The sequence below is a fragment of the Cyclospora cayetanensis genome, unplaced genomic scaffold, assembly GCF_002999335.1.
Source record: "Cyclospora cayetanensis isolate NF1_C8 unplaced genomic scaffold, CcayRef3 CcayRef3_contig_240, whole genome shotgun sequence".
Taxonomy (NCBI): Eukaryota; Apicomplexa; class Conoidasida; order Eucoccidiorida; family Eimeriidae; genus Cyclospora; species Cyclospora cayetanensis.
This window is the reverse complement of record NW_020312193.1, coordinates 36,855-48,350: the sequence shown is the minus strand read 5'-3', so window position 1 is coordinate 48,350 and position 11,496 is coordinate 36,855. Positions and strand designations below refer to the sequence as shown.

The window sequence follows — 11,496 nt, the reverse complement described above, 5'->3', positions numbered from 1 at the left end:
GTGATCGCCTTATCTCAACCCCCTGCTCTTTGCATCCATTACTTCCCCACCCTCTCTACCCCCCTCCCTCCTCCTTCTTCCCCTCCCTCTTCCCCCCACTCTTCCCCCCTTTCTCCTCCTTCTTCCCCCCCCTGCTCCCCCCTTTCTCCTCCTTCTTCCCCCCTTTCTCCCCCCTTTTCTTCCCCCCTTTTCTCCTCCTTCTCTTCTCCCCTTTTCTCCTTCTTCTCCCCTTTTGTTCCCCCGCTTTCTCCCCTTCCCCTCCTGGCTACTACTGGCGTCTCTGCGCTAGCTTGCACGCGGCTGCATGTGGCAGGAGCTTTTCCTTGTTACCGTTGCAGGCTTTGCAAGTCTTTGGACAGGCGTCTTTGACTCTTGTTACTGGTGGTACACCTGGAGGAAGGGCCTCATCTGGACGGAGATCTAGCAAGCGGCTGTTGCAGCCTTCGGGAGTGCCTCCAGCGACAGAATAGAGAACTTTGCACGTGAACCCCATAGCCTGAACCTGAGGATCGTCTTCGCATGCCGTTGCGGGATCCTCGCTAGCCTCGGCAGCAGCGTCTGCCTCGCGGTGCTGCAGCGGCTTGCTGGTACTGTGGGGCTTCCCCCCCCTTGCGGAATCCTCCTGATCCGTCTCTCCGCCGCTTCTTGTCTGCGTCGCGACGTTCTGGCCTTCGACTTCGCAGTCTCCTCTATCGAACTGACACGCGTCGACGTTGCATGCCTTGTCGCAGTGGCGATTTCCGAGGAACCACAAGGGGCACCCTCGGGAGCACTGTTTGCAGAGACCACACGTCAGTGGACAGGCGAGGGCGAGAGTCGCATCGTGCGGTAAGAAGGTGGGGAGCTCTACTCCTGCGTCGGCTAGCAGGAAGTCGCATTTGAGCATCTTTTTGAGAGCTTCGCATGTCTTTCCCGACTTTTCTTGCACCTCCTGTTGGTCCTCGCATACCATCTCGATGCCGGCTACCAGCGTGACGGGAGGAGCTTGAGGGAGGGTTTGCTCCTCTCCTTGCGCGAGCAGCTCTTTCTGTTCTAGTTCGCTTTTGGCGTCTTCGTCGATGCACTTGAAAACGGCTTGCTGCGTGCTGCGGGGGCCCTCTGTCCCCGCAACGCCCACCTCCCAGCTGTCTGTACACCCCACTGCTGCGTCTACGCGCGCGACTTCGGCTGCGCATGCACCGCCTGTTGCGGCTGCAGTAAGGCCCGTGTTCGCCGCTGCAGTGTTGGGATCTGCCTGCGTTATTCGCCAGACGAGTCGCCGAGTGAGACTGCCGTCGCTCTTGCCACTGGATCCGCTGCTGCTGCTCAGTTGCGGCAGCTCTTGCGCCCACAAGTAGTGAGGCTTGCTGTCGCTGCCGCTGCCTAGACTGTCTTGCACGAAGCGTGGGAGGCTTCCGTGAGGATCCGCTCTGAGGAAGACGCCGTTGAAGGAGGCCGCTTCTCTCGCAAAGCCACTGACGAACACGAAGGGACAGGGATCCAAGGCGCAGCCAGGAAGAAGCAGAGCCGCTTCCTCGTCGCGCTGCAAGACGAGGTCGGGAGGCTCCAGGCTGAACTCGCCTTTGCCTGCGCAAGTCACCGCCAACTGCCGCAGCGCAGAGAAAGGCGAGAAGCGCGTCTCCCCGTCCGCGCAGCTTGCAATCAGCGTCTGACCCTCCGTCATCATCGAAGTCGCAGGCTCCACTCGAACTCCCGGAGGCAGCTGCCCGAGCGCACAGTCTCCTCCGCAGTCTCCAAGATCCTTCTGGCAAGCCTCGTTGTTGCAGGCTTCATCGCAGTGTCTGTTCCCGAGATCTCTCAGCTGGCAGCCGGGAGCGCACTCCGCACAGACGCCACAGGTTCTTGGGCATGCATCACTGACGCGAACTTCTGGAGGGAGATCCTCCGGAAAAATCTGATTGTTCTCCTCCGCCAGCTCCTGCAGACGCCTGTGGCAGCCCATGGCTAGCAGCACTTTGCACTCCACTCCCGTCAGGAGGGGAACGTCTGGGCTGTCTTCGCAGGGTGCTCCTGAGCAGCGATGGAGAGCGCACCCCCTCCGCTGCGACAACGCTGGACAGTCTGCTCCATGCCCAATGCGGGGGGAGAGCACTTGCCGCTCTCGAGCGTGAATGCCTCCCCCGCACTCCTTCGAGCACTCTCCCCACTCACTCCACTCCGAAACTTTGCAGTCGGACCCAAAACAACTAAACTCCGCACACGTCTCGTACTCCTCCAGAGAGTCGCATGCAGCCCCTCCATTCGTGGGGATCTCCACAACCTGTGAGAAAGAAGCAGCAACAGAAGCCGCAGCACCGCACACTACACAGCAGAAATAGCGCAACAGAATACCGCCAGCGTGAAAGAGGGTCGTCGCTCAGTTTCAGACACGCACGCAAAACCGAACACCCACACGGGCAACAACCTCCTCAACAAACGCACACAGAAATGGACCCCAAAATGCCGCCATCCACGCAGCAGAGCCTCCATTTCCACAAGGCATGCAGAAAGAGGAGACGGCTCGATCCGGAAGACTCCGTAGAGGCGCCACCCGCCCTGCCTAAAGAGTCCTACCGACGCCTCTTCCACAGGCTGTGTATTTACCCCTACACTCTCTGCACACAGCAAATGCAGCAGCAAAAGCCACCCCTTCAGACACCCCAACTCTGTGCGTCGCGTGCTCCATTTACCTCTCGAATTCTCTGTCTGTAGCCGCCTCCACAAGTAGCGCTGCAAGAACTCCACTCAGCCCAGCTGCCGAGAATGCAGTCGTTGACACACGCCTTCTCGATAGCGCAGTCTGCCGTCTGCTCAGTCTCTTCGCACGCAGCTCCTCCGAACCGTGCTTCCGAGAGAATGCGACGAGTGCGCAGCAGTTTCCCGACCTCGCAGTCTCCGCGACACTCCCCCCAGTCGGTCCACGGGGTGTACGTACAGTCCACCGGGCAAGGGACGTTGGCGTTGCAGCCCTTCTGCGTTTCTTCCAGGGGAGGACAGGAGAGACGCTCCGCGGGAGAAGGCTCTCGCAGGATTTCTCTGTAGCGACTGCGAGTGGCTGAGCTCCCGTCTGGAGGAGCGCACGGAGAGGAGCAGTCCGTCCACTCACTCCACTCGCTCACAGAACAGCCGAAGGCGCATGCATGCAGATTGCAAGCCTCACTCTCCTGTCGACTGCCCGCACAAGGCATGCCACCCCCCACTTCGAAGGCTTGGACCCCGCGAAAACGCTCCCGCGTGCCTCCGCCACACAGCGCAGAGCACGCACTCCACTCAGTCCAGCTACCCAGCACGCAGTCAGAAGCACACGGACCTGCGGAGGAATAACAAGACGTCTCCTCCTGCACTGGACCGCATGCAAGCCCAGGGGGGTCGGTGGATGCAGCAGTCACAATGCGACGCGTTCGAAGCATCGTTCCCTCGCCACAAAGGGCAGAACAGGGTGTCCAGTCGCTCCACTGAGACATAGAGCAATCCGTTGCTGCAACATCCAGATACAGCCGTCAAAATCACATACGTACACATGCATACAAATACGCACACACACATATATACACACACATTTACACACACCCATATAGACATACACATGACACGCCTATACATACATATATATGTATGTATATATATGTATATATTCCACAAAGACCAGAAACAGCTGCTGCTTCAGCAGTCCACCACCCTTCTCCTTTTTACCCCTCTCCCTCCTCCCTGCCCCTGCTTAGTCTCTTTTTCCTTCTCGCTTGCACACTGCTGCGTGGCAAGACACAACGCACGTTGCTGTACGCCTCCCAGTCCCTCTCTACTAGAAGGAAGAGCTCTTCTAAACTCTCTAATTTGCTGCGTTTGAAGGGCGGCTTGCAACACGTTGCCGCGAGTTATCTTGCCGACACCATCGCACAAACCTGGACAGGCCTATCTACTATCAAGAGAAAGACGTGCTTCTGCATCTGTATGTGTAAACTGCTTTTTTGGATGTTCAGCCGGCTGATTATTTGCACTTCCTGCCCCTACCCTTCTGTGCCTGTTCAACCCTTCCGACCCCCTGCAAGGCTTCTCTCGCTCCCGCCTGGTGTGCAGTGTGTACTTACACCCTCGTTCCTAGGCTGGCAGCCATGCACGGGCAGACAGCAGGAGGGAAAAAGGCAACTAACTGCTTACGGCAAGGGTAGGAGCCGCAGATCTGCGTCTCGACGAGTGAAGGGCATGCCAAGCCGCCATCTCTGGGCTGACGAACGATCGATCTCTGACGTTGCTGCTCTCCTCCCCCGCAAGTGGCTGTACAGCTGCTCCAAGCTCCCCACGCTGTGACTTGACAGTCCACCGCTGCGCGTGAATGTCGCAGCACAGGAAGCCATCATAGTTCTGGGGCAGTCCTCTTCTTGTGTCTGTCCGTCTGACTACACCTGGCAAAACTCAGGACTGTGTAGGAGCACGGCAAGTCGTTTCAGCAAGGCAAAGCTGCCTGGAGGAAGAAACGGTGCAGACTGCAGTGCGAGACATATATACATATATACATATCTCTCTCTCTCCCACTGTTTACAGGGGGGCAGGTGAGGAAATCTTCGCAGAAAACGCAGCTCTCGCCCCCGCTACCAAACACAAAGAAACACTCACGGCAGGGGGGTCCTTGACAGGCTTCAAATCGCTCCGAATCGGAGCAGAGATGCTGAAGAATTCTTCCATTCGCGTCTTTTGGAAAGGCAAGCACGACGCGTGAAGAGTGTCTCCTTCCGTGCCCACATGTTGTGTCGCAAGCTCCAAACTCTGACCACTCTCCCCACAGACAGTCTAAGACTGTCTGCCCCTCAAGCGTCTCGCAGGGAGTCGTTGCGCAAGCGACTTCCTCGGCAAGCTCGCCACAAGCCTTGCCGTTGCCTTGAGGCACTCTGACTATTTCCCTTGTTCGCCTACGGCTGCCTCCCCCGCATGGTTTGCTGCATGCAGACCATTGTGACCACGGTCCCACCTGGCAGTCTACATCGCAGCGAAATCCAAGAGCTGAGCAGAGCTGAAACTCGGTGAGACTCGAAGGATTAGGACAGTCTGGAGCCTCCAATAAGACCACTCGGCTGCGCGTAGTTGTGGGGTTCGACGTGCCGCCAGCCTGCAGGGGGTGTACTCACCAAACACAGGAGTAAGAGGAGGAGTAAGAGTAGGAGAAGTAGTAGGAGGAGTGGTAGGAGGAGTGGTAGGAGGAGTGGAGTAGGAGGAGGAAGAGTAGGAGGAGGAAGAGTAGGAGTAGGAAGAGTAGGAGTAGGAGGAAGAGGAGGAGTGGTAGGAGTAGTAATGGCAGAAGTAATAGTAGAAGTAATAGTAGAAGTCATAGTAGAAGTCATAGTAGAAGTCATAGTAGAAGCAATAGTAGAAGCAATAGTAGAAGTCGTAGCAGAAGTAAGAGTAGGAGTAGTAATGGCAGAAGTAGGAGTAGTAAGAGTACAAGTAGTAGTAGCACGGACTTTAGCCGGGCTTATAAGACAAGACTAAAAGGAGTCTTTTTTTCGACAGAGCATTGTTGCAGAAGGCGTTCCTTGATCCCACATTGCGTGCACCGAGAGGTTTTTGTTTTGTGTTTCTCTGAGTGCTCTCTGTTTGCGCGTTTCTTGATGCGCGGAGCTGCATGCCGCCTAAGGCCCTTTAACGCAGCAGGGGAGGAGGGAGAAGGAAGAGGGCACAAGCAAGCAAGTTGAGGATGCTTTAAAAGACGTGCTGAGACTGCAGATTGTAGGGAAGGGGGTGCTGTACCTGCTGGCAGAGGGGACCACAAGGAGTCCAGTCTGTCCAGTCACCAAGGATGCATTTCGGAGAGCACTTTCCGCCGCATGCGCGCAATTCTTCGAGATTACTGCAATTCCGTCCTCCGGAAGTAGGCGCCTCCAAGACTTGGCGCGTTCGCCGTTGCTCTCCGAGACCACAAGGATGCGAGCATTCGCTCCAAAGGGACCATTCGCTGAGCATACAGTTGACTGGGCAAGCGCCTTGCTCGCACGGCTTGAGCTGATCGAGCAGGGGACAGGGGTTGCCTGCTCCTTTGGGTTCCTTTAGAACCTCGCGCAGTCTTCTCTGCACTCCGACCCCACAGCTTGTGCTGCATGCGCTCCACGCGCTCCACTCAGAGGCGAGGCAGTCTACGGCTGAGGCAGAAGGATCCCAGCAAATCGCACAGACAAAAAAAGGGGGTGGCTCTCAGAGACAGAGAGAGAGAGAGAGAGAGAGAGAGAGAGAGAGAGAGAGAGAGAGAGACAGACAGAGACAGTGAACTGAGTGGCTGCTTGGTCGCCTGTCTGTGGCGTTCTGTCTCTCTGTTGGTACGGTAGAAGTTTCAGCCGCTCTTGCTTCCGTATAGAGAGAGAAACAGAGATAGATGTAGAGATGGATAGATGCAGATAGATGGAAGTAGGTAGATAGAGATAGATAGGACGCGCCAGTACACACGTCGAATATGTGTATGTATAAATATCTCAATACGTAAGGGCGCGGAAGAAGAAGCAGAGTGGAAGCCAAAGTGTGCAGCAGTGCCAGTTTGGAGGCAGTCGGGGGAGACGAACCGCAGTCATGCAAGTTGCAAGGCGCTGTCTGCGTGCTGGGGGGGCAGTCTGCGTCTGCTTCGAGAGCCTTGACTGCTCTTGCCCTCGTCTTTGTGCCTCCCTCGCACGCTTTGCTGCATGCAGTCCACTCTCCCCACTCTCCAAGCTCACACCCCCCATCGCACGAAAAGGTGTTGCATGCCCTCGACTCGAGCAGTGTGGGGCAGGCGGAGCCGGTGGCAATAGGAGGAGAAAGCACACGCCGCTGTCGCGACTGCTGACCCCCTCCACAAGAAGCTCCGCAAGGCGACCAGACACTCCAGTCGCTCACGAGACAGTCCGCAGCGCAGGCAGTCAGGAAGCAGTGTCGCTCTTGCCGCAGGGTGGGGCAATTCTCGCCTGCAGAGACACCAGCGAATTGAGTGGCTTTTTGTTTCAGCCGCGTCGCGAGACGCTGCGAAAAAGGCTTTTGGGAATACTGGGGGAGGAGGCGGAGGGGAGGAGAAGAGTCGGGGGGATTTCAGGGGGAAGCCACACGGACGCTCAAGCAGCGGATACTGCGTGAAATAAAGACGCTACGAACGTCTCTGCTGCAGAGGCAGCAAAGGCGCTAAACGAAAAAGCACCAACAAACGACTACACACACACACAGCAAAGAGGAAGCGCCAACGAACGACTACACACACACACAGCAACGGAGAAGCGCCAACGAACGACTACACACACACACAGCAAAGAAGAAGCGCCAACGAACGACTACACACACACACAGCAACGGAGAAGCGCCAACGAACGACTACACACACACACAGCAACGGAGAAGCGCCAACGAACGACTACACACACACACAGCAAAGAAGAAGCGCCAACGAACGACCACACAAACCAAAGAAGCAGCGCCAACGAACGACCACACAAACCAAAGAAGCAGCGCCAACGAACGACTACACACACACACACAGCAAAGAGGAAGCGCCAACGAACGACTACACACACACACAGCAAAGAAGAAGCGCCAACGAACGACTACACACACACACACAGCAAAGAGGAAGCGCCAACGAACGACTACACACACACACACAGCAAAGAGGAAGCGCCAACGAACGACTACACACACACACAGCAAAGAAGAAGCGCCAATGAACGACTACACACACACAAACCAGAGAAGAAGCGCCAACGAACGACTACACACACACACAGCAAAGAGGAAGCGCCAACGAACGACTACACACACACACCAAAGAAGAAGCAAAGGCGCAAAATCACCTTCTTCATCCGGTTCTTTGAGAATGTGGCGCTCTCTCACGCTAACGCCAAGCCCACAGCTCTGAGAGCAGCTCGTCCACTCTCCCCATTCGCTGACTTGGCAGTGTGTTGGGCAAGGCACGTTGGAATTGCACCCCTGACGCGTCTCCTGCAGACACGATTAGCGCAAGAAGGCGCGTCTTTTCCCACCATTTCGTCAGTATTATGAGGCCTCTGCAAGGCTTGATCAAGACACAAAGAGATGCGCGCATTGTGCACGATAAAGCGTTGCAGCCGAGTCAGCGATAGAATGGTGAACTCGGACTGGAGGAAGACATCCAGCAATCGAACAGGCTGCGATGCTTGATACATCCCCAAACAGGGGCACTTTCAGCTTTGTTTTCTTTATTTTGCACATGCATGCAAACGGCATGACACCCCCAAATGTCAAGTGGAACCCTTGAACCTACGGGTAAAACTCTAAAAGTCGAAGTCTTGCTGGTGGCGCGTGTGTGTCTGACTATTAGGGTTCATACATGTACTATGTGTATGTGTATGTATGTGCATGCTTGTGCGTGTATATGTGTGTGTGTTTGGGTGTTGTATGTGTGTGTATGGATGCATGTTTGTGTATGTGTGTAGGTGTATAAGTGTGTAGGTGTATAAGTGTGTAGGTGTATAGGTGTGTATGTGTGTAGGTGTATGTGTGTATGTGGGTAGGTGTATAGGCGTATGTATGTATGTGTGTATGTATCAATGTATGTATGTGTGTATGTATCAATGTATGTTTGTGTATGTATCAATGTATGTTTGTGTATGTATCAATGTATGTTTGTGTATGTATCAATGTATGTTTGTGTATGTATCAATGTATGTTTGTGTATGTGTGTATGTATGTGTGTAGGTGTATAAGTGTGTAGGTGTATAGGTGTATGTATGTATGTGTGTAGGTGTGTATGTATCAATGTATGTATGTGTGTATGTATCAATGTATGTTTGTGTATGCTTGTGCATGTATCAATGTATGTGTGTGTATGTGTGCATGCGTACGTATGAATATATAATATATGTGTATATCTATGTATCAGTGTATGTATGTATCAGTGTATGTATATCTGTGTGTAAGTAACTATGGCAATGTATGCTCGAATGGATGCAGCTCCAACATATAAATAATATGTATGTGTATATGTAGGTGGATGAATATGCATACGTGTCTGTCTGTGTGTGTCTGTATGTGTGTGTCTGTATGTGTGCCTGTCTGTATGTGTGTGTCTGTCTGTATGTGTGCCTGTCTGTATGTGTGTGCCTGTATGTGTGTGTCTGTATGTGTGTCTGTATGTGTGTGTCTGTATGTGTGTCTGTCAGTGCGTATTTGTGTATGTCCACGAATGAAGTATACAATACACACATATACATGTGTATATGTGTAGTATGTAGGTATGATACACACATCCCAATATGTTCTGACCTCGAGTTTTGGACAGGGTGTGCCTCCTTGTTTGGCTCTGCTTTTGACTTCTCTGCGTCTGCGCTCCGTCCCCGGCCCTCCACAGGTGACGCTGCATGCAGACCACTCCGTCCAAGGTCCTACTACGCAGTCTGCACTCCAGCAGTCTCCCCCGTCGAACTGGCAAGCGGCGTTGTTGCACACAGCGTCGCACAAGGTGTTGCCGAGGAACCACAAGGCACAGCCTGGAGCGCACTCTTCGCAGAGCCCACAAGTCATTGGACAAGCGTCTGCCACGCGACTGAATGCGGGGATGTTTGCGGGCAGTCTTCCGTCGGGGGAGATGTCGATGAGTCGCTTTTCACACCCCAGACGGCCTCCTAGAGAACGTGCGATCAGTCGGCACTTGACTCCGAAGTCTTCCACGCGCTCGTCGTCCTCGCAGATGAGACCGTTGCTTTCCAAAAGGGGGCGGGCGGGACGGGCGGCTGCGGGATCCAGCGGATCTCCTAGATCCAGAGTCAGCTGTTGCGTCTGCTGGTGCCTTCGTCTGCTCCCCCCGCCTCCCCCCTCGCCTTGACGAGGCGGTGAAAACAGTCCGCCCCCCCCGCTGCTGCTGCCCCCTGCGCCCATGCTTTGCAGTCGGCGCACGGCAAAGTGGAAAACGTCCGACTCCGTGAGCACCACTTCATCGTTGACGCCTCCGTTCGCTTCTTCTCCTTCTCCTCGCAGCGAGACACCAGGCTGCTGCTCCTCCTGCAGGAGGAGGGCAGGGGCGATCGTTGGAGCCGCCAACGCCTGATGCCGTCGATGGTAAAAGAAATCAGGGGAATCGACAGTGTAGTTTAGCAGGCAGCGCGAGTCCATTAGAGAACAGTCAGTGGAGGCCTCTCTGCGTGGATTACTGTCTTCTGTCTGAGCATGTGCCCATATATAGCCGCCGCTCACACATAGCCACACGCCTGCCAATATCCACTGGCCTAGGGATCTCCTTGATGGCCTTTTTCTGTAACAGTAGTCGGAAAGTCGCGTGCTTCCGGAGCGCCCTCTGGGAGGGAAAAAGCGGCTTCTTTCCTCGGGCGTCTTCGCTGCAGGGGGTGCGGCACTCGTCTGGCATCGCTTGTCGAGCGAAAGAAGCTTCACATGTCGGCTCGGCTGTCTGCCTTCGCCGTCTGCAGACATTTTCCCTTGCCGTCGTACAGAGGGAGAGCGGCAACGGGAGAGACACCATGCCTCGCTGCTGCTTCCGTCCTCAGGACTGCAGGCGGCCTGTGGGGAGTTGGTCGCTTCCCCCTCTAGCGCAGCTGCCAGCAACGGCTTGTCGGATTTAACGCAAAGCACGTGCTGGAGCAGCGCCTCCCTGCCGATAGGGCTCTGCCTCATGGCATCGGAGGGGGAAAGGCGGGCACGCTGCAGACAAAAGGCGAGCACAACGAATCGAAGGGGAAGGCTGCAGCAATCGCCTGCAAGCTTACGCCTGACATTGACTGCAGTCAAGGGGACCTAGTAGGAAGTTTGCGTGTGGAGCCTCTCACATGGAATTCAGGTCGAGGGACGCCTCAAGAGGCAGCAAGAAGCTGCAGCGTGCCTTTTTAGCTCCTCAGAGAGCCTCCTATGGCCGCGGAAAAACCGTGTAGCGAGGCAATGCGATATGGGAGACTCCAGTTCTCTCCGTCTTGTAGAGACTGCCCTCGCTGCGAGTCTCTATCCGCCGTCTGCGACCAAGTTGGCTTAGGAGAAAAACCTGTGATGCTGGAGGAGATCCTTGTGAGGCTGGAAGCTAAAAAATATTCTTTGTTTGTTGCGGAGTCGGCCACGCTGGGGTCACCACAGCTGCCATGAGGGGGAGGGAGGGGAGTTCGCGTCAGCAGAGGCTTCGCTTGTCAAATGTAAAGGTCTTAAAACAGTGTATTAAATGGCTGGCTGGAGGGTGCACGGACTCTACTGGGCAGCAAAGTTTCTCGCGGATTAGAAGCACAGTACCGCAACCCGCTGCCGACTGTAGAGTGTAGTAGGGCAACAGTAGTGAACATCCAGCGAGTGGTAGCCTCGAGCAAAAAGAATGACACCTAGGAAGAAACAAATTAAAGGAAGAAAAATTTATTTTTCGAGCTTCCAGAACAGGATTGGCCCCTAATGCTGAACACCAAACTCCCAACGCCCCTCTCCAGGGCACGGATGATCAGAGACACACACGGCGGTCAAGTGGCAGCCGCGCCTCCATCAAACTTTGCGTCTGTCTCTCTCATGCTGATGTCCAGAAAAATGTATGTCCCTGAATTCCCTTGCAAA

General features: G+C 54.9%; 1 protein-coding gene across 1 annotated transcript; it reads right to left on the bottom strand.

Annotated features, from left to right (window-relative positions):
• Nucleotides 1-330: 330 nt before the first annotated feature.
• LOC34621862 (SCO-spondin) lies at nt 331-10,386 on the bottom strand (the record flags this gene model as incomplete). Its single annotated transcript, XM_026338239.1, has 8 exons — nt 9,226-10,386; nt 7,776-7,923; nt 6,525-6,902; nt 5,722-6,110; nt 4,594-5,083; nt 4,138-4,302; nt 2,670-3,457; nt 331-2,260 (listed from the first exon to the last, which is right to left on the bottom strand). Coding segments are annotated over exons 1-8 (5,449 nt in total), but the record flags the coding sequence as incomplete, so codon positions are not given.
• Nucleotides 10,387-11,496: the final 1,110 nt, after the last annotated feature.